The 23,905-nt window shown below is 42.4% G+C and overlaps 1 protein-coding gene across 1 annotated transcript in view; it reads right to left on the minus strand.

Moving 5' to 3' along the window:
* AGPS (alkylglycerone phosphate synthase) overlaps positions 1 to 23,905 on the minus strand; it is a 287,284-nt gene that overhangs the window by 67,649 nt on the left and 195,730 nt on the right. Inside the window, exons 13-14 of the mRNA XM_040357672.1 lie at positions 17,654 to 17,730; positions 14,123 to 14,235 (exon numbers count right to left, since the gene is read on the minus strand). Coding sequence (XP_040213606.1) covers positions 14,123 to 14,235; positions 17,654 to 17,730 — 190 coding nt within the window. The remainder of the gene's footprint in view (positions 1 to 14,122; positions 14,236 to 17,653; positions 17,731 to 23,905) is intronic.

The following is a 23,905-nucleotide window of genomic DNA, read 5'->3' on the forward strand; positions in this document are numbered from 1 at the left end:
GGACCAGCCAATAGGAAGCAAGACGTGCTCTGATGACATCAACAAGGAACAACGATTCTACCAATGGAGAGGCATAGGCGTGGCATCTGTAGCAACACAAGTGTAACCACGGAGATGGAACTAGGTGAGGAAACACGGATAGGGCTCAGACATCAGTGGCGATCAGATGGATTTGGAAAGAGCCGTAACTGACATGTTTTGCGTTCCAACGCTTTATGAAAGACTTTGATAAAGTGTTGGAACGCGAAACATGTGCAGAATTATGCACATTCATCACGCTGTAACAGACTGAAAAGCGTGAATCGTATTTTACTAACACAAAATCAGCAAAAGCAGCCCCAAGGGCGGCGCCATGCGAATGGAACTTCCCCTTTATAGTGCCGTCGTCCGCGTTGTACGTCACTGCGCTTTGCTAGAGCATTTTTTTTCACGATCGTGTGTAGGCAAGGCCGTTTTAACGATCGGGTTGAAGAAAACTTTGTTTTTCTAGACCATTAAAAGCGTAATTTTTTACAACCTGAAAAACGGTTGTGTGTACGCGGCATTAGACTTCCCTTGGCTCTGCATTCACATTACCACTCTGATCTGAGTCATTATCTACTCATCAACTGTCCGAAATCACATGGTAGGCTGCAACTGGCAGATTACCGATCCCCAATCCACTTACGTGATACAAGAATACCAAATGAATAAAGTAGAAACGAGGCACTGTATTAAAACTATGAAAAGATCAGTTAGCTGATAAGAACCCAGGCTCTTTAAAGGCTACTCTTGACAAGAAAAAAAAAAAGTTCTTCAAGCATTAAGCCCAAAATTGAGGATTCACATGTATAAGGTCTAACGAGAGTGCCAAACAGTCTGAGTTTCCAAAAACTGCTTGTATTCGAATTGGTTCACAAATTAAAATGCAGAAGAGACAATGCATTTTGGGAGATCAAAAAACTCCCTCAACAGGTCCAAAACATACAAGGAACCAAAGCTGGCACAAATCATCAAAAGTGAAGTAGTTGCTTGACAGGTCATAGCCAGAATCAATGAATCAGCAAAAGTGATTCTAAATAGGTTCCCTTAAGCTAGTGCATTGTTGGTTCACTTACCTTTTCCTTCAATTTCCCTTCTAAATGTTTTTTTTTCTTTGTCTGAATTTCGCGAGCATGTCGACTAACCCCCAGCCAGAACAGCTCGGCTCATGGGGGCAAGCTTACTGAGGAGAAACAGGAAGTGAGAAATTCAGACAAAGAAAAAAAACATTTAGAAGGGAAATCGAAGGAAAAGGTAAGTGAACCAACAATGCACAAGCTTAAGGAACCCATTTAGAAAATAAAAAACCAACCTTTACAACCCCTTTAATAATTCCTACTGTTGGTGTTGCTTATACATACAAATGTGGGTTGTAGTATATGCCAGGGCTACTTTTTATGGCCATTTGGGCATGCAGAAGGGAATGAGAACTTTGTGTGCCAGATATTTACTACCGGACAATTATATGAAACCAGATACCTATTACTAAACTACAAGAACATATTGCATGTAAGCAAAATGGCTAATCTGGATTTATTTAACCACTTGACCACTAGGCACGTAAACCCCCTTAATAACCAGACCAATTTTCAGCTTTCGGTGCTCTCACAATTTGAATGACAATTACTCAGTCATACAACACTGTACCCAAATGAAATTTTCGTCCTTTTTTTCACACAAATAGAGCTTTCTTTTGGTGGTATTTAATCACCGTTGGGTTTTTTATTTTTTGCGCTATAAAAGAAAAAAGACTGAAAATTCTGTAAAAAAAATAAATTTTTCTTTGTTTCTGTTATAAAATTTGGCAAATTTAGTATTTTTTCTTCATTTTTTTGCATAAATGTGAAAGATGAAGTTACGCCGAGTAAATAGATACCCAACATGTCACCCTTCAAAATTGCACACGCTCGTGGAATGGCGCCAAACTTCGCTACTTAAAAATCCCCATAGACGATGTTGCAGGGTATTGCGGAGTATTGTGGGGTATTGCGGAGCATTGCGGAGTATTGTGGGGTATTGCGGAGTATTGTGGGGTATTGCGGGGTATTGCAGGGTATTGCGGAGTATTGCGGGGTATTGCGGAGTATTGCGGGGTATTGCGGAGTATTGCGAGGCATTGCGGAGTATTGCGGGGCATTGCGGAGTATTGGGGGCATTGCGGAGTATTGCGGGCATTGCGGAGTATTGCGGGCATTGCGGAGTATTGCGGGCATTGCAGAGTATTGCGGGCATTGCAGAGTATTGCGGGCATTGCAGAGTATTTTGGGGTATTGCAGAGTATTTTGGGGTATTGCAGAGTATTTTGGGGTATTGCAGAGTATTTTGGGGTATTGCACAGTGTGGGGGCATTGCAGAGTGTGGGGGCATTGCAGAGTATTTTGGGGTATTGCACAGTGTGGGGGCATTGCAGAGTGTGGGGGCATTGCAGAGTGTGGGGGCATTGCAGAGTGTGGGGGCATTGCAGAGTGTGGGGGCATTGCAGAGTGTGGCTGGTACTGCAGAGTATTGCACAGGGAGGGATCGATGGCTGGATCTGTGACTGCATGTGTCACAGATCCAGCCCGCAGCAGCAGCTGCTGCTGCTTCCGCTCTCTCCCCTCTCCTCTCTCACACTGTACCGTTCGGTACAGAGAGGAGAGGAAGGAACCGGCGTCATCACATGACGCCGGTTTGTTTACTAGTGATCGCTCCGTCATTGGACGGAGCGATCACGTGGTAAATCGCCGCTATCAGAGAGGGAGGGAGGACCCGGCGGTCACGGAGACTCCCGTGTGCGCGCCCCACAGGGCGCGTGGGAGCGCGATTCTGGGAGGACGTACATTGACGCCCTCCCAGAGTTAAGCAACCGCCTTGTAGAGGTATTTCGTCTATAGGGCGGTTGCTAACTGGTTAAAAATTATAAAAACCGTTAGACTGCAAGACAATAGAATGCAAAACACTTTCAAAACATAAAATGTGTGATTCTGGTCTTTCTTTCTTTATACAAGCTATTTTACCAGTGGAGGAAATGCTCACATCTTAAAGCTCAATTGAAGTCTCAAGTTCTAGGGCCAGTTCACACCATGCCTGCAGAGGAATCGCACAGAAACATGCTGTGCATTTCACTTGCCGTTCTGTGCAATTTCAGTCCATTCATTTTGAATGGGCTAAAATCGTACTGCGCCAAAAGTAATGCTACTTTTACAAAAGCACTGCAACTGGACTGCATGGTACTTTTGTACCATGCGATTCGGTGCAGGCAAACACGGTTTTGGGCATTATTATCTTACTATTGGATTTTTTTGTGCGCTTTCAGAAAATGCAGTAAAACTGCTCAATCTAATGGAAGTCTTCTGCAAAGCACGGGTAACCCACACGAAAACGGCAGGTACACTGCGCTGTGGGGAAACCTCAGCCAATGAGTGTGGAAGAGGCCAAAGGGTTTGTATTAATGCCCATAGAGTCCTGAGATTAATACAGTTCTGTCACATAGCCCTGTCTGGCAGGAAGGTGGACTTTATGCTCTGCTGCAGTTAAGCACTAAAGTCTCGTACACACGATCCGTTTTTCCGACAGGAAAACTGTGGGGGAAAGCTTTTGGTCGGGAATCCTGGCCGTGTGTATGCTCCTCGCAGTTTTTCCCCCCCGACGGGAAAAATGCCCAAAATCCGCAAAATCCAGTGGACTTTTGCCCGGTGTTTTTTGGCAGTGTGTACGAGGCAAAACGGACCGTTCTATAGCATTTTCACTGCTACAGGGCAGAACCTGTTTACTGGATCACGTGATCCGACATTTCCTGGAAGGGGGCGTGCGCATGCCGATTGTCAGGGATAGAGACAGAACTGTGATCTGTAATCAAGGCAGATTAGCGTTTAGACGGGTGGGGGGGGGGGGGGATGGAAGACGTTTCCCTGCAAAGCAGAAATAAAATTCAATCTCTACCTCTAGTAAAAGCACCTCAACACCGTACACAAACACTGGTCAGCACACACAGTTAACCCTTTGATCGCCCCCATTGCGCAACCCCTCCAAGCCAGTGTCATTAGTACAGCTACACTGCAGATTTTTAGCACTGATCATGTTATTAGGGTCACTGGTTCTCAAAAAGTGTTAGTGTCAAAATGTCTGCCGCAATATCACAGTCCTGCTATAGGTTGCCAATCACCGCCATTATTAGTGTAAAAAAATTAGTTTGCACAAAAGTTATAGGGTCTACAAACAATCAAGATAAGTTTATTGTGATTTTTTTTTTACCAAAAATATGTAGCAGAATACATATTGACATAAATTTTTAAGAAATTCTATTTTTCACTTTTTTTTATTGAATATGTTTTATAGCAGAAAGAAAAAAATGTCTTTTTATTTTCAAAATTGTTGAACTTTTTTTTTTTTTTTTTACGCTATAAACAAAAAACAGGTGATCAAATACCACCAAAAGGAAGCGTCATTAGTAGGGGAAAAAAAAAAAGGGCCTAATTTTATTTGGACACAGCATCACACGACCGCGTAATTATCCGTTAAATTAATACAGTGCCATATCGCAAAAATGGTCTGGTCATGAAGGGGATTAAGTCTTCCAAAGGTCAAGTGGTTAAGTAACACTTACAGGTCTTATCCCTACCCCAGTCTTAGACTGGACAGTGGAAAGAGAAGCACCGTACAGATCAGCTCATCGCTCTGTCACTCTGCTAATCAAGAAGTGTCTGGTTAGCATATGGTCATTGCAGAATACATGCCTGGCTCCTTTTGATACTTCTCCCACTTACTGTCTGAGCTCTGCCGTTCATGGACTGCGAGAGCATAGGTGCCTGAATTTGACCTGGTAGTAACCAGATCAAATTTAAGCACCAACATTGCTTACATTTAAAACTACAATTAATGATGTATTAATTAATATAGCCTTGTATTTGCATACTTTGTGCGTTTTATAATTACCTGGGAGTTTAGCTTTAAAGTATCTCTAGTCAAAACTTTTTTTTGTTTTAGACACAGCAAGGGTTTGAACTTTTGTCACATTTTATTGCTTTTTGGGACTCCACTGGATAGACATACCTTGAGGTTAGGTATAACAATTTACTTCCTCAAAACTCAACAGGAGTTGCAACTTTCTCTACTATATACATGTCCTGGCTCTTGAGGGGGCGAGCAGGAGTGTCAGGACGTCCACTAACACACAGCTCCTTTCTCTATCTGCAAAGTAGAGAGTGTCCTGACTTGCCTGCTCGCCCCCTCCCCCCTCAAGAGGCTTTCTCCACACCAGGGAGAAAGCCTTGCATTACTGTATGTAGTTACAGACAGAAGAACAGGAAGTGAGCATCTCTCAGAAGAAATAAGGACATTTAAAAGCAAAATCGAAGGAGGAGGTAAGTGAAGGAGGACTGCACCAAGGTAAAGGAAGCTATTTAGGGAAAAAAAATATTTCCTTTACAACCCCTTTAAGCTGGCCATTCACAGTTCCGAACTTTTTGTTCAGCCAGCATGCTGAACGGACAAAATAAATAAATAACAGGATCCTCCATGCTCAGAAAAGAGGTGGATTCAAGAATCCCTCGCTGGGACATTTTAACCTGACAGGAGGGACCCACCACAGTCAGAATACACTGATCAGTGGCTGCAGGTGCATGTCCCTTTGAAAAATGTCAATGAAAGATCGACTTCTGTTGAGGGCATTTGGCCAAATTTCGATCATATGGCCAACATTACTTTAGTTTTATGTGTGTTCTCTTTTCTTCAGCAGGAACAGGGAAGCTGGTCAGAGTTGATGGGAAGATGGATGGAGCCAAATACAGGGCAATCTTAGAAGAAAACCGGTTATGCCCTGTAAACACGATCGGATTTCTGTTGGAATCAAATTCGATGGATTTTTTCATTGGATATCTGATGAAGCTGACTTTCATCAGTCTTGCATATACACCATCAGACTAAATTCCGACCGTGCCAAATTGCTGTGACGTAAAACACTACGACGAGCCGAAAAACATGAAGTTCAATGCTTCCGAGCATGCGTCGACTTGATTCTGAGCATATGTGGATTTTTCTCCGATGGAGTTCCACGCAGACGATCGGAATTTCCTATCGTTTCTTTATCCATAGGAAAAATTTAAAACATGTTCTATATTTTTACACGGATAGAAAAAAGACCGGTGGGGCCCACACACGATCGGTTTGTCCAATGAAAACAGTCCATCGGTCTTTTTTCATCGGACAAACCGATCATGTGTACACGGCTTTAAGGCCCATACACACGGTCTGACTTTTTGCCAACAAACTTCAAAATGAGCAAGTTTTCCCAAAAATCCGACCGTGTGTACGCTCCATCGGACAAACTTTTTCAGTTTTCATTGGACAAAAGTTCGCTCTTCAAACGGACAAACTTTTCGGCAACAAAAGTCCTACGGTGCAAAGTCCTATAGTGTGTACAGAAATCCATCTGACTTTTGTCCAAAGTGCAAATACGCATGCCCAGAACCAATGTTAAAATCAACCAACAATAGCAGAAGTTGACCAAAGGGTGGCGGTAAAGAGCAGAAAAAACACGTGATGTTGGGAAAGTTTTAGGAAAGTTTGCAGAAAAGTCAGAGTGTGTGTATGCTATGGGTGTGCCCGGCCAATTCCCTTCGGACAAAAATCCACGGAAAAGTTTGTTTGAAGTCTGATCATGTGTACAAGGGTTTAGAGCAGGGGTGCCAAACTTTTTGAAGAGTGAGGGCCACTTAAGCAACTTGGTAACCAGTCGCGGGACACAATGAGTGGAGCGGGCAGATGACAGGTCACGGCTACTCTACAGGCTCTCTGATCCACCCTGATGGAAGGGGACGAATTACCTTCTGTTTTTCAGACTGGAGGTAGGTGGGCGTAAACAGACATCTGTCACTCCATAGAGGTGAACTGAGGGTCCCATTTGGTCGGGCTGGTCGTGTAAAAGGGCCTAAGACTGCAAACATACTGATGTGCTGCGGTTTACCCACACTATGGGGTGCAGTGTAGTGCACCTGTGTCTATCCTGCGTGTTAGCTGAACTTTGCCATAGACTCCGCCTGTGGCAAAAGCCAGTGCTGTAGAGGCAGCATCGGCTTATGGGGCTCTGCTCCGCAGCCACTTTCTTCCTCTACCAGCAGCTTCATTCACAACACTGATGCTGTGGTATCGCTGGTCGGCAACCTGCAATCTGGGCTTGCCAACCTGCCATTCCAGAGCAGGAGGTCATGGGCCACATCAGAGGGCTCCACGGGCCACATCAGAGGGCTCCACGGGCCACATCAGAGGGCTCCACGGGCCACATCAGAGGGCTCCACGGGCCACATCAGAGGGCTCCACGGGCCACATCAGAGGGCTCCACGGGCCACATCAGAGGGCTCCACGGGCCACTGGTTGGCCACCCCTGCTTTAGAGTCTGCAAAAGACTTGAGACTGGGGTGGAGGTTCGCCTTCCAGCAGGACAACGATCCTAAACATATAGCCAGAGCTACAATGGAATGGTTTAGATCAAAGCAAAATCATGTGTTAGAATGGCCCAGTTAAAGACCAGACCTAAATCCAATTGGGAATCTGTGGCAAGACTAGAAAATTGCTGTCCACAGACGCTCCAATCTAAGATATGAGTTTGCGCTATTTTGCAAAGAAGAATTGGGATCTCAATACCATGTGGTCTCCAATAGCTAAAGATTACATTTCCTTCAGCTGTCCCTTTAAAATTTAGATACATAGAATGCTGACATCATATAAAGAGCAGAACACTTAATTTAGGAGCAATGTAAGCAATCAGAATGTCTCCTTTACTACTGTAAACTGATAAAAGATTAACGCTGGTTGCTAAAGGTTACTAAACCTCATTAAACATTACAGTGTTATTAAATAAAGCATATTATGACTTCCAAAACAATAAAAACCTCTCAGTGCGAGAACCGACATACATAAAATGTATATGAATAACTATGGTAATACACATAATGTACATTAAACGTATCTTGCTTTTTACTATATTATTCAGTGCTTATGGTTGCATTTATCTCAATTACATTTTTTATTTCCTTAAATAACAAACGGTTGCATAAAATTTAGAGAACAGTATCCCATGATAACCAGAAAGTAATTCCAATAATAAGCTCGGAGAACATAGTCGGTCAAGAATGTTGTCTGCTCATGTGAAATAAATATATATGTATTAAAAACACAGATAATTATCTTAATTACTCTGGAAATGAGTGTGGCCTGTTCATGATTGATCTCCTGGATAACTGCCTACCCGCAGAGCAGTCTTTCACCCTTTGTGACACAAAATGATTTCATGATGTACAAGCAGCACCACATGAAAGATGAGAAGAACTGTGTATCGGTGTCACCGAACAGAGATCCATCAAATCTCTCTTCCCTCCAATGTGCTAATGATGGACCGGTGCACGAAAGTGAAATTAAACGTAGAACTGGACTGCCCTATCACCAAGGCCTGGGCAGAGGGGACTGTCGAATTGGGATACTCAATGGGAAACTGGGGGGGCAGGCTGAGCAAATGCCATTTTATTTGCCATGCTTTCCATCGATCAGCCATGTAATCCATCAAAGGAGACGGACAGAAAACTCCCCATCATTACTCACCCTGTTACTGGAGTGAAATGTTTTCTGTCCCTTTGTAGCGGCACAAAACAATTAGTGACAGGGGGTGGGCTATTGACTATTTATCAAATCTTCTTGATTACTTAGTTTCTTTTTTAAGAGAAATGCAGGAGTCTAAGCTGGAGTTGCTACACAAAAAGGATTAAATATTAACTTTCCCTGGTCTTTAGCTACAAAGATAAAATCAATACGGGACTAGCTGCGAAACCGACACAGTGGAAAGTAAGAACGACAATCATACAACACTTTACCCAAATGAAATCGTTATTTTTCTCCCCCACAAACAGAGCTTTCTTTTGGGTGGTAATTGATCACCTCTGGGTGTTTTATTTTTTAAACAAATTACTGTTTTATATTTTGTTATAAAACTTTGCAAATAGGTAATTTTTCTCCTTCATTGATGTACGCTGATAATGCTGCACTGACGGGCACCAATAGGCTGCATTGATCTGCACTGATAAGACTGCACTGATGGGCACTAATAGGTGGCACTGATGGGTGGCAGTGATTGGCACCACTGGTGGGCATTGGCAGGTGGCACTGGTGGGCACAGATGAGTTGGCTGTGCCTCTTCCTCATTGGGACCGCTGTCCCTTAACACAGAAGTCGGTGATCAGCTTTCCCCCCCCTCCTCACGCTGTCAGATTCCTGATCTTCTGTTTACATCACGTGATCAGCTGTCATTGACTGACAGCTGATCGCGTAGTAAGGGGCTGGGATCGGCCTCTTACTCTGATCTGTGATCATCTGAGTCTCATTGACTCAGTGATCACAGAGCGTGCCGTGTGGGCCCTGCGTGGGGCACGTGCAAAGGGAGGATGCCTATTGACGGCCTCCCGGAAAAGTAGGTCCGCGCTGTAGCAGTCATTCGGCTATAGTACGGACAAGAAGAGGTTAAACTTCAAGGCTTCATGCACACTGGACCCTCCCTAGAAACCTTTCTCCTGGCAGCAAAAAAAAAAAAAAAAAAAAACATGCTGGACGCAAGTAAACGTGTGTACTGTGCTCTTTCTTTTGGCCACTAGGGGAGTGCGCCCTCAGGCAATGCGAGTGCCTGGCGGGTGCAATGACCGCCTGGCACCAGCGATCGCCCGTGACAGAGCGAGATCCGGGATCTGTGTGTGTAATTCACAAATCCCGGTTCTTTCAGGGGTGTAGAGGCAAATCGTGTGTTCATACCAACTATGAACACCATTCGATCTCTCCTCCTAGACAGTCCCACCCCCCCTAGAGTTAGAACACACATTTAACCCCTTTATCGCCCCCTAGTGATAACCCCTTCCCTGCCAGTGACATGCAGCAATCTGTGCATTTTTATAGCACTGATCGCTCTTATAAATGTCAATGGTCCCAAAAATGTGTCAACAGTATCCGATGTGTCTGCCGCAATATTGCAGCACCGCCAAGAATCGCAGATTGCAGCCATTACTAGTAAAAAAATAATAATAAAAATGTCATAAATCTATCCCCCATTTTGTAGACGCTATAACTTTTGCACAAACCAATCAATATACGCCTATTGTGATTTTTTTTTACTAAAAATATGTAGAAGAATATATATCGGCCTAAACTGAGAAAAACTTTTTTTGAAAAAAAAAAACGTGGTATATTTATTATAAATTGTCGCTCTTTTGTTTATAGCATAAAAAAATTTAAAAAAATGTAGAGGTGATCAAATACCACCAAATAAAAAGCTCTATTTGTGGGGGGAAAAGGGAGGTAAATTAAGTTTGGGTATAGTGTCGCAGGACCGTGCAATTGTCAGTTAAAACGCAAAAAATGGCCTGGTCATTGAGCAGCCAAATCTTCTGGGGCTGAAGTGGTTAAAAATAAAAATTACCTTTACATTCACGTCAAGCCTTGCAGCTTCACAGCCTTTTGCCTGCCACGCTGCACATTGTAAATGGTATCGCAATCTTCAGGGACAAACACAAGTACCTACCCCCCCCCCCCCAAAAAAAAAGAATGCAAACAAGCAGAACTTTTGGATTAAGATCTGCTTAAATTGAAGCGGGTTGGCTACCATGCACAACTGCACCAAATTTTGCACCAGTTTTAGCAAGTCAACCTATATGTGTGAATGGACACATAGGCGTTGTGTTTGGGGCTTTGACAAAAAACACCAAAAGCTCCAAAAAGTTTAGTGCAAGGAAAGGACGTGGGGGCAAGATAGAGGCAACAAGGTGAACAAGGATAAAAGCGAGGAAACAAAAATGAGGAATATAGGCAACTACCCCCCAAAAGAATTATGACCAGTGCTAAATAGAAGGGGGGAAAACACAGGAAGGCAAGCAAGCAAAAGAAATTGCAAAAAAAAAAAAAAAGATAAAGCTTTACAAAAACACAAAAAGTAAGTTTTGGAAAGACTACAGGAAAATAAAAAAAAAGGAGAGAAAAAAATATGATAAGAGTAGCATGGAAGTAGAGGTGTCAGCAGAAAATATTCCATGCATACTTGTGATAACAATAACCTTTCTGATCAGGGACTATACTTTCTGAACACGCTCAGCTCCCGCCAATTAATATTCATTAGGCATTGCAGAGTGCGCTCATTGTCAGCCTCAGCTGTACTCTCCGCAGGGAAAGAAAGCTATATTTAAGATATTGGGAGAGATCCTCTCACAGGCAGAAGAGGCAGCAAGGTCATGATAGACCAATGAAACAATTTGCCCCACAGCAATGTCTCCCTTGAACACTTTACCTCTGATCTCATGGTGTTGATTAATGAAGCGACGATGTCATTTAGACTAATATACCGGAGCGACAAGAGAGTGAAAGCACTCACCCTTGTAACACAGTATCTGACACAGGACAAATGAATGTTCGTTTAATACATTTTCCAAGCATAGGCTAAAAATCATGCCCTGAGCATGGAAAGGCTTAATAGGGTACAATATGCATATTCGCAGATTTGAGGTGCTTAGTACAAACCACGCTGCTGCTCAGAAGTCACAGTCATTAGGATGCTCGGTAGGAGCTCCATGTATAATATTGTATGTGCATTTTTCTTTACCACTGGAGAATACAGTTAAGTAGAGCAATGAATGTGTGTAATACCAATGGATGGTTAAGCCACAAATGTCTCTTTATATGAATCTTTAAATGTGAATATATACAGCCTTCATAATGTCAGATTGGTAAAATGGATAACCCTTTGAGAAATTATATACACACACGCACACAGTACATTATACAGTGTATGTATATGTAATATATTATATATATACACACACACACACACACACACACACACACACACACACACACGCATCAAAGCAATGTCTGGTATTTTGGTCTGTTGCTGTACCTTTAAGAACAAAATGGCTGCCTCCAGGTGAGCCTGCTCTGTTTGTGCAGAGTTATACAGCAGTCATAACATTATGACCACTGACAGGTAAAGTGAATAACATTGATCATCTTGTTACAACGGTACCCTGATGTGGGTGGTATATATTAGGCAGCAATTGAATGTTGTCCCTGAAGTTGAGGTGTTGAAAGTGGAAAAAATGTGCACGTGTAAGGAATTGAGCGACTCTGACAAGCGTCAAGACAACTGGGTCAGAACATCTCCAAAACGTCAGCTCTTGTAAGATGTTACTGGTCTGCAGTTGTCATTACCTAGCAAAAGTAGTCTAAGGAAGGAAAACCAGGCAGCCAAGGCTCATTGATGGACATGGGGAGTGAAGTTTGGCCCATGTATTCCGATCCAATAAAAGAGGTTCTGTAGCTTAAAACTGATGAAAAAGATAATGCTGGTTCCGATAGAAAGGTGTCCGGACATACAATGAATTACAGATTGTTACGTATGGGCTGCGTAGCCACAGACCAGTTAGGGTGCCCATGTCCATAGGCAAAAGCACCTACAATGGGCACATGAACATCAGAACTGAACCATGGAGCAATGGAAGAAGGTGGCCTGGTTTTATGAATTTAAGAGTGGCTTGAAGAACATGAGTTTGAGGCGTTGGAAACCAAAATTTTCCTGGTCTTAATCCATGCAAGCATATGTGGGATGTGCTGGAAAAACGTCTGATCCACGCAGGCCCCACCTCACAACTTACAGGACTTAAAGGATCCGCTATTGACAGCTTGGTGTTGGACTCCTTTAGAACTCTGAAGGTATTCTGTGGTATCGAATACCTCAACAGGTTATAGTGGGTAGTCCTAACTGTATGGCTAAATTGATGAAAATGTCCCATAGTTGAGAAACTCCGATAATTTAGAGTTGGGGACCACACTCGGCAGAGGTGCCTTGATGTGGCTTCCACATGTATCTTTAAATGTAACTAAAACTGTTTTTGTGGTTTGTTAAAATATTCATATATTACACAAATATACATACAAACACTTAAAGAACACTAGTAAAAATCAGCACTTTTCAACTTGACATGAATACCTTTCTTTTTTTTTTTCACGAAATTTTACGGTCCCATACTTGTGTGAGAGTAAGATGCTGGCAAGTTCATCATACCGGTGTGTATCAAGTGGAGATAAGCAATAAATCCCACCAAAGACGGTTTGATCCGGATCTTCCTCACGTTCAGGTAGGAAGCAGGGATGAAAAGGGTCCAGGACTTGGACCTAGGAGTCCAGGGCTACCAGCACTAGCTGCTAGATGGAAATAGAAAGCCATCCTTTAAATCTATTGGTTCAGATTCTATTGGCCATCCCCAATAGCTCTTGCACACTGAACTGATAAATTTAAGGGGATTTAGCCAGTAAAGAGATCCCAGGATTACCTGCATACTATTTAAGGTATAAGCTCTCCAAAACCACTGCTTGGAAGGCTACAAATCATGCACTAATCCTTTTGCGGCTACCTATAACTGAAATTAGAGCTTTAGGTAAGACCATCAAGCTTTCAATGTTCTAAACATAATCATAAGCTGGTTGCACAAACTTTTACCTTAATGATGATATGTTACTACAGCACCACATCCACTATCTAGTTTTTGACAATAGACATCCAAAAATTAAAACTTTGTTGTTTTCAAAATCTATTAGGCCTGGGTGGTAATACGTTGGAGATGAAGGCTATGCTTACTATTTTGCAAATAGCAACCATAGAAAAACAAGTGCATGTGAGTAAGCAATGAATGCTTATGCAAGCACATTATATGGACAGAGGTTGAGAAACATTACATATGCATATTTTCTCATGCCTAATAAAAAAAAAAATTTTTAAATGCAAGAAATACTCCAATAAACTTTTTATTGTAAGCATTTATGTTAAATGAAGTACCATTTTATTTGCAGTGTTATTTGATATTTCTTGTGTATGTACATTTACATGGACAGCTCCTAAAAACGGACAAAAAGATGATAAGATGTTTTTGTAACAACTAGTTTGGTTTGGGCTTTCATTCATTTCCTTGCACCTGAGAAATAAAACATTGATTCTCTACCAACCCCGGGCAACAGCAAGAGGTGCACAGCCTGTTAAAACCCACATATATCATTATCTACAGAAGTTGTAAGTCAGTTACAGAACCATCAAAGTCTTACATACCCAAACTTTGCAGCGATGTCATACACTTGCTTCTCATGCTGCAGAACTTTCTCACGGTCACCCTCAAACAACAACGTTGCTACACAGAGACGATTTGGATCAAAGCCCTTAAACTGTAAAACAGAACATGTTAAATGTTTGGTCATAGTATGATGTTAACATCTACATCAACGCTTCACTGCTAAAGAAGCCCATACATACAGGATGACAGTCGCCCAATAATGTACATAAAGTAGCCTTAGACATTTGTCTCTACCCAATTTCCCTGTCACAAGTTAATACTAGAACAACATTACTGCTCCTTCCCCATGTATGGGCATAAAAGAATGGCTGATCCAACTGGTCAGATGGTCTGAATGTGCGATTGCCCTCTATAATACAACTTTTTACATGCCAGTGGAAGCATGATCTACAGTATGTGTGATCACTGTAATGATTGTTTATCTACAATGTGTGCCACCTGCTGATTAGGCAAGAGAAAGCCACCTTAAAGCGGATGTGCAGTCAAAAAAAAATATTAAAAGCCAGCAGCTACAAATACTGCAGCTGCTGACTTTTAATATTAGGACACTTACCTGTCCTGTAGTCCAGCGGCGTCCGCATCAGATGACGAGCGATCGCTCGTCACCCTGCTGCTCCCCCCTCCATCCACGATGTAACGCAATGCCCGTCTTTTGCCCGTGAATGCCGGGCCGGAAGTGGGTGCAAATACCTGTCTTTAGACAGGTATCTGCACCCCCCTCCCCCTGAAAGGTGTCAAATGTGACACCGGAGGGGGGGAGGGTGCCGATCAGCGCGACTTCACTTAAGGGTGGAGAACCGCTTTAAAGGGGTTGTAAAGGAAAACATTTTTTTTCATAATAAGCATCCTTTACCTGCAGACATTCCTCTTTTCACGTCCTCATTGTTAGTTTTTGCTCAGAAGTTGCTCCATTTCTTCTCTGTTCACTTCCTGCTTGTCCGATTGTTACTCACCACCGTGAAGGGAGGCTTTACTGCGGTGGTCAGTGACGTGCTCGTCCCCTCCTGGCAACTACATCTGTGTGGCAGGATGCTCTTTATGTGTTACTTCAAGGAGGTGTGAATTACTAGGCATGCCACAATGCATACTGGGAAATGTAGTTCTTACATGAACGAGCGATGCAATACAGGAAGTGAATGAGAGAACAGAAACTAGAACGACGGAGGTGATATAGATGAAGGAATTTAATGGGTATTTACTATTTTTTTAACAGAATCATTACACTATTCTGTCTGTCTACCTTGCAGACATTAATTTTAGGCAAAAACATTTTTTCCTTTACAACTCCTTTAAAACATACCTTAATTTTATAGGTGCTCTCAGATTTCAAAGAATGCAGATTAAGGCCTCATGTACACTGCTGCTGTTAAATGGAAGGAGCAGTTGGGCATTTTTTTCAGATGCCCCTGAACTCTCCTCTATGTTATCTTATAAGTACATGTACACAGGGTCGGGCAGTTGAGTTTAGAAGCATTTTTTGAAATGCAAAAAAATGCGTTCAGGACCGATGTTCAGAGGCATTAGAAACGCCAATGTCTCTGACTGGACAGAGAAGAAGCAGCACATACAGATTGAAGTGGCCCATCTTCTTATCAGCTTGGTCCCTGTAAACATACTTTCATGCAGCACACCTGATAAACTATATTAATTTATGTATTTTATATCTGCATGGAGTTCAGTATAAATACATTGTCTTTGTAACATCAATGCACCGCTACAAAAAAAGCGGTCTCCTGTCTTCACAAGACTCAATGTTTGTCGTAATGAGTCACTTACACTTCATGACTAGTCCAATCGTAACGTCACCTCTCTGCAGGTTTGCTTACAGACAAATGCTGTTAGCTTAAGACATTTTCTTACAGGGAACATACAGGCGTATAGTTTTCACCTACATACCAAGAGCTTTGTCATACACTAGATCTCAAAAAGTAGGTTAATACCGCATAAGTGTTTATGTATTTCCAGTTAAAGCGGGGTTCCACCCGCGATTTTTTTTTTTTTTTTTAAAGTCAGCAGCTACAAACACTAATGGTGCTTTGTGAATGGGCGGCTGCTTTCTGGGATACACACAGTTCCCAGAAGGCAGCGCGCCCCATTCCCCAGAAGACAACGCAAGAGGACGAGGAAGGCGACCTGCCGTGGACTAAGAAGAGGCAGATTAGGAAGATCCGCATAGCAACCGCAATTTCTAGTAAAAAAAAAAAAAAAAAGGTTTTCTATTTATTTTTTTGGCATGATTTTGGTGTCTTTTTTTTTTTTTAGGGTGGACCTCCACTTTAATGGTTTTTATAATGCTATAGCATACAAAGGCATTTTAGACAACTGTTCCTTTCCAACTTTATGGCAACAGTTTGGGCCTTTTCTGCTCCAGCATGACTGCCCCCCTGTGTACAAAGCCATCTCAATCAGTTTGACAAATTTCATATGGAGGAACACAGCTGGCCTGCTGAGGCCCTAACCTCAACCCCGTCGTACACCTTGGTGATGAATTGGAATGCTGACTGCAAGCAAGGTCTTCTGCAAAATCGTCACATGACCTCAGGTATTAATTGGCTAAAAAGGCACAAATTCCCAAAGGTGCACTCCAAAGCCATGTGGAAAGACTTCAAAAAGGTCTTAGAAATGTTATGTAGGTGTAGTGGTCAGGTGGCCGCAAACTATTTGTCACAAAAGAATCTTTAACCTATTTACCACATATGATAAAAGTACACATGAAAATTAAAAGCAATTAAAGAAGTAAAAAAGAAGAAAAAAAAAAAAAAAGTTAAAAAAGGTACACTCTCCCCTAAAACTTTTGTAGTGTATTAAAGCCAAGACTTTTTCTTGTGTCTTTCATAAGAGTAGAGAAGGGCTAAGGCCTCCATTAGGTTTTCATTACTCTCTGCGTTCCCACTTAGGAGAGGCATCCCCTCTATATGCTCTGGTAAATGATGTCCCCAGGCCTGAAAACTAGGGAAAATTCTAAATTATGAATGGCTACCGAAAAAGGAATAGAAGGAAATGCTTATAATAGGGATACTTCTTTTAGACCCCCTTCAAACTGGAGATGTCTTTCAAGCGCTTTAGTGCTAAAAATAGGACCTGTAAAGCGCCTGAAAATGCCTCATCTGCAATTCCAGTGTGAAAGATCGAGTGCTTTCACACTGGGGCGGGGTGCTGCTCTGGCATGACATCAGAAAAAAATCCTGCAAGCGGCTTCTTTGAGGCGTGTTAGGAGCCACGCCTAAAGCAACCCTGCCCATTGAAATCAATGGGCAGCGGCACTGCAAAGCGCCTCAGCAGCTGGTTCCAGGATCGCAAGAGTGTGAACCCAGGCTAAAGCGTTTTCCTCTCCCTTCTTTTTGTACCTACGGGACAGGAAGGGAATCCGCCCCTCTCCACCAAATAGGAAAAAGACAGCAGAGCTCTGGCAGCGAGAGCCCATATATAAATCACTGCCACAAATTGCACATTTATATAGTAACACTTAATACTGTGAGCAATTTTGATGTAGAAACCAAATGTCATACCTTTGTGATGTAGAATTTTTTTAAGCCATCCAAAAATGAAGTAAAAAGTGAGGCCACCTGAGGTTTAAGAGCATGCCCTGAAAAAAACAAAAAACAAAAGATGCAAGCACAAATAAATAAAAGTTTGATGGGCAAGCGGCTATAACGAGTGGTCAGCTAGCCCATCCAGTAGCAAAGTATATTTTTCTAGTGGTGTTTATGAAGGAATTTTTTTTTTTTTTAATTTTTGGAAAATCAGTGTGCTTGCTATAGTGGCTAGCTGGCCAGTCAGGGAACAGCAAAAAAACAAAAAACAAAACAAAACCAAAAAAAACAAACAAACATGCTTTTGGTTAAAGGCAGCCATGCCAGCTGAAGCCTACATTCCTCATAGTGGGATACAGAATAAATATATATTTTTATTAAATAAAGCAGTGACAACAACAAGAATGGTATACAGAGTCCACTAAAGCCCTGTACACACGATCGGAATTTCCGATGGAATAAGTCCGACTGACTTTTTCCATTGGAAATTCCGACCGTGTGTAGAGTTTAGATAGAGAACGTGTTCCATTTTACTCCGATGGAATTCCGATGAGAGTTTGGCCGATCGTGTGTACGGGGCATAACTCACAGTAGCCAATCAGATTACAACCTTTAGCAGTTTAACTGCTTGCCGACCAGCCGCCGTAGTTTTACGGCGACAGGTCGGCTGTGCTGGGCGAGATCACGTAGATCTACGTCATCTCTCCCAGCAGCCAATAGGAGCGCGCACGCACGCCCCCCCGCTCGCTTTTGACTCCCACGCGCGTGCCCGGCAGTCGCGATCCCTGCCGGGCACCTGCGATCGTTCATTACAGAGCGAGAATCGGGAGCTGTGTGAGAAATGCCTGACTGTCTGTTGATACAATGTATGAACAGCGATCAGTAATTTCCCCTAGTGAGTCCACCCCCCCTACATACTCAACCCCTTCCCGCCCCCTAGTGTTAACCCCTTCCCTGCCAGTGGCATTTTTATAGTAATCAATGCATTTTTTTAGCACTGATCGCTATAAAAATGCCAATGGTCCCAAAAATGTGTCAAACGTGTCCGAAGTGTCCGCCATAATGTCGCAGTACCGGAAAAAAATAAAAATCGCTGATCGCCGCCAATACTAGTAAAAAAAAAAAATATTAATAAAAATGCCATAAAACGACCTCCTATTTTGTAAACGCTATAACTTTTGCGCAAACCAATCAATAAACGCTTATTGCGATTATTTTTTACGGAAAATATGTAGAAGAATACGTATCGGTCTAAACTGAGGGAAAAAATGATTTTTTTTATATATTTTTGGGGGATATTTATTATGGTAAAAAATAAAAAAATTCATTTTTTTCAAAATTGTCGCTCCATTTTTGTTTATAGCGCAAAAACTAAAAACCGCAGAGGTGATCTAATACCACCAAAAGAAAGCTCTATTTGTGGGGAAAAAAGGCCGCCAATTTTGTTTGGGAGCCACGTCGCACGACCGCGCAATTGTCAGTTAAAGCGACGCAGTGCCGAATCGCAAAAAGTGCTCTGGTCTTTGACCAGCAAGATGGTCCGGGGCTTAAGTGGTTAAAGCAGAACAAAACAGGAGGTCAGAGGAAATCCCTGGGTGCCACCAAATCTAGTGTGCATATTGGAAGACTTCCCCTCTATTCCTGTTCTGGTGACAAGCCAAGATGTAGGATTCTTCTGCTTTTGCTTTCACTTTCCGTGATAATGGTAAACAGGACAAATAGAGAAAGTGAATCTGCCCAATGGGGGCCCTGACAGCAATAGAACTCCGACAGGTGCTCCAATTCCTCTCCACCCTACCTTAAAGCGGGGTTCTGGGCAGAATTTGTTATTTTATTTTTTGCAAGCAAAAATTAATCACATTAAATAGTCCCTAAAACATATTAATAGCTCCCCAATCGTTCCAGAAATCATTGCAAATACTTGCCTTATATCCTCCAGCTCATGTTGTGCCCGTATCCATCATATGTGTGGGCATGTGAAGCCCAGTTCCTTTTTCTTCCTGGTTTTCAGGGAGAAGTGCATGCTGGGCGATTTTTAGGCACAGTAATGCCCAGAGACTCCTGGGAAATGTGTCATCATTTCCCAGGAGGCAATGGGGTCTTAGGACAGGAAGTTGAACCACCTAGGACCAGGAACTAGGCAGATTACGAAATGTGCCTAGTAACAGCCAGATAGAAGTGACTTACATTAACGGCAAGCTGTTGATAGAAAGTTCATTTTTAGGATGGAACTCCGCTTTAAACTAAAATTAAAAAGGTTGGGGATAAAGTTGTGGAGAAGTTTAAAGCAGGGATAGGTTATGAAAAAAAAAACAACAACTTTGAACATCTCACAGAGCACTACCAAGACATGGCCGTCCACCTAAACTGACAGGCTGGGCAAGCAAAGCATTAATCGGAGAAGCAGCCAAGAAGCCCATGGTAACTCTGGGGGAGCTGCAGAAATACACAGCTCAGGTGGGGGAATCTGTCCAAAGGCCAACAATTAGTTGTGCACTACACAAATCTGGCATTTATGGAAGAGTGGCAAGAAGAAAGCCATTACTGAAAGAAAGCAATAAGAAGTCCCGTTTTTAGTTTGCGAGAAGCCATGTAGGGGACACTGTAAACATGAGTAAGAAGGTGCTCTGGTCAGATGAGACCAACATTTTACTTTTTGGCCTAAAAGCAAAAAACACTATGTGTGGCAGAAAACTAACACTGCACATCATCCTGAATACATCATCCCCACCGTGAAACATGGTGGTGGCAGCATCATGTTGTGGGGATTCTTTTCTTCAGCAGGGACATGGAAGCTGGTCAGAGTTGATGGGAAGATGGATGGAGCCAAATACAGGGCAATCTTAGAAGAAAACCTGTTAGAATTTGCAAAAGACTTGAGACTGGGGAGGAGGTTCACCTTCCAGCAGGACAACGACCCCAAACATACAGCCAGAGTTACAATGGAATGGTTTAGATCAGGGGTCTCCAAACTCTCTAAACAAGGGGACAGTTCACTGTTCTTCAGACTTAAGGGGGGCCAGACTATTGGGAGAAGAAAAGGTCCCAATGTCCATGGAATAAACCATGCCTCATCATTGGTGACACTTGGGGGAATAGCACCGCATCTTTGGTGTCAGTGACAAGAATGGCACTGCATCTTTGGTATTAGGGAGGAATAGTGTCCCATTCTTGGTGTTAGTTCGAGGAAATGTGCTTCATTGTTGGTATCATTTGGAGGAATTGTGGCCCACCGTTGGTGTCATTGGTAGTTATTCTGTCCCTTCAATGGTATCAGTGGGGAAAATGATGCTTCTTTGTTGATATCAACGGAGAAAAATAATGCCCCATGAATCAGAAAAAAACAAAGGGCCACATCTGGCCCCGGGCCACAGTTCGGAGACCACTGGTTTCGATCAAAGCACATTCATGTGTTAGAATGGCCCAGTCAAAAGTCCAGACCTAAATCCAATTGAGAATCTGTGGCAAGACTTGAAAATTGCTGTTCACAGACGCTCTCGATCCAATTTGACAGAGCTTGAGCTATTTTGCAAAGAAGAATGAGCAAAAGATGGTTCTACAAAGCATTGACTCAGGGGGGCTGAATAGAAATGCATGCCACACTTTTCAGATATTTGTAAAAAAAAAAATGAAAACCATTTATAATTTTCCTTCCACTTCACAATAATGTGCCACTTTGTGTTGGTCTATCACATAAAACACATTTATGTTTTTGGTTGCAACGTGACAAAATGTGGAAAACTGCAAGGGTATGAATACTTTTTCAAGGGCAGTGTATAGTCCAAAAATAAACTGTAAAAAAATGTTGTATAGGCTTGTGAACAAATTATTGGGTTCCTAGCTCTAGGCGTGCCAAAAAAAAAAAAAAAAAACCACCATGATTTCGATTCTGTGCCTTACCGCCTACAGAAGCTCAGAAAAGCACATCACAGAGCTGGGAGCCAGGGTTTTGTTAAATTTGGCATGATCAGTTTTCAGGTCACACAGAATGCATCTCGCTATACTTGTGGGAGTTTTAGCTGTAATGCAGTGGATATACACGACTTAAAGCAGCACTAAACATTCCGATACCTTCTAAAGTCTACAAGATCGCAGTGGGACCCCAAAACCCAAGAACTGTAATCTGCAGACTTTTAACACTTTCTTAGAGCATTTCAGGGAACATTGAATGCAAATGCTGACTTTATAATCAGAAATTTAATTCAGATAACAGGTCTCATACTTGTCCGTGTGCTCTTGGAAGTGTCATGAAAACTTCCAATTGCAAGATTTTTTTTCTGTGCATTGTTAAATGTTTCTTTTGTTTAGTTTTACCGTTTGGGTCATGTTGGTGCTTAGCAGAGATGTTCTTTGGTAACATTTTAATGCTTATTACATACCTAAACTGTCAGGACTATTACAATATCTATGTTACTATGTGCGCTATGATACAAGGCAAAAATTCATTATGAAAAATCTGAGTGTTCTAAGAAACCTGCATTTTTCACAATCTTACACAACGCCTACGATAGAGAAAGGATTAGTGCATACCATCTAACGGTCCCAGATTTTGCAGGACTATAAGAGATTTTTGACAGAAGTCCAGCAATCCCACTAGGCATTGCCCAGCTTTACCCCACTGCCCAGCATAGCTTGCCATCCTCCTGCACAGCATGTACATGCCTGGAAATTTGACAGCAGACATTAAACACCAGTCGATCCTTCTTTTCAGTGTAGCCAATTAAATGCAGTGCAACCAAACAGAAGGCCTGGATACCGTCATGTGAAAGTGACACACCTTTCCTTATTGGAATCAGTTCCAGGACTACTGAATGGTTCCATGTCATTGGCACTCATCTTGCACACTGGCCCTGGGCAATCAGAAAATGCTCCTGCTTGGAGGACCCCAGCAAGACTGGGGGGAGTATGGAGAACTGGGGGAGAAGGGGGCACAGAAAGCAGGGACAGCAAGGTGGAATGAAGCACATCTTTACACATATCACAGTGAAATTGTATTATTGGCAACAAAGTTTGCATGCATATTGGTATCTGTGTGTACATGCATAGCAGGGCATGCACTGTACATCTTTGTGTATATATGTGGCAGGACATGCACTGTATTTTCTCACTCTGGATCTGTGCGTAAACATGTGCATGTTTTTTCTTTTAAATTGATCCTTTTAGGTTTATATATGAGTGTTTCACTTATAGCATAGTAATTATGGAGTATTTTTTGGGTACAGGACTGCAGACTGTGTATACCATATGCAGGCTTAAACTATTTAACCATGCTCTTTTAAGACACATCCAAAATTCAGCACAAGTCACACCCATTTTCGCTGCACACACTCTCTCTATCACATGGTTTCTCCATCCCTAGGTGTCCCTCATCCTCAAGTTCAAAAGTTGGGAAGCATGTGTTACCTACTTCCTTTTCTTGGAGTACATCATAGGACACATGATGGCAATTATGAAACCAGTGGGTTATGCTGCTGCCTTCAGGTGACTGGACGCTGGCAAAGCAAAGCTGATTAAATAGTACTAAACACCACCTCCCACTCCCAGCCTGCCTTCAGATTTGTAGCAATCAACAAGAGTGGATTTTGGATACAAAATTGTTTGGGCTAAAGAACACAAGGAATGGACATTAGACCAGTGGAAATCTATGCTTTGGTCTGATGAGTCCAAACTTGAGATCTTTGGTTCCAACCCCCATGTCTTTGTGCGACGCAGAAAAGGTGAACGGATGGATTCTCCTCCATGGTGGGAACCAGGCATGTAGGTGTGATGGTGTGGGGGTGCTTTGCTGGTGACACTGTTGGGGATTTAATCAAAATTGAAGGCATACTGAACCAGCATGGCTACCACAGCATCTTGCAGCGGCATGCTATTCCATCAGGTTTGCGTTTAGTTGGACCATCATTTATTTTTCAACAGGACAATGACCCCAAACACACCTCCAGGCTGTGTAAGGGCTATTTGACCAAGAAGGAGAGTGATGGGGTGCTGTGCCAGGTGACTACCTCTTGAAGCTCATCAAGAGAATGCCAAGCAGTAATCAAAGCAAAAGGTGGCTACTTTGAAGAACCTAGAAAATGATATATATTTTCAGTTGTTTCACACTTTTTTGTTATGTATAATTCCACATGTGTTAATTCATAGTTTTGATGCCTTCAGTGTGAATCTACAAGTTTCATAGTCATGAAAATAAAGAAAACTCTTTGAATGTGAAGGTGTGTCCAAACTTTT

The sequence above is a fragment of the Rana temporaria genome, chromosome 6 (assembly GCF_905171775.1).
Source record: "Rana temporaria chromosome 6, aRanTem1.1, whole genome shotgun sequence".
Lineage (NCBI taxonomy): Eukaryota > Metazoa > Chordata > Amphibia > Anura > Ranidae > Rana > Rana temporaria.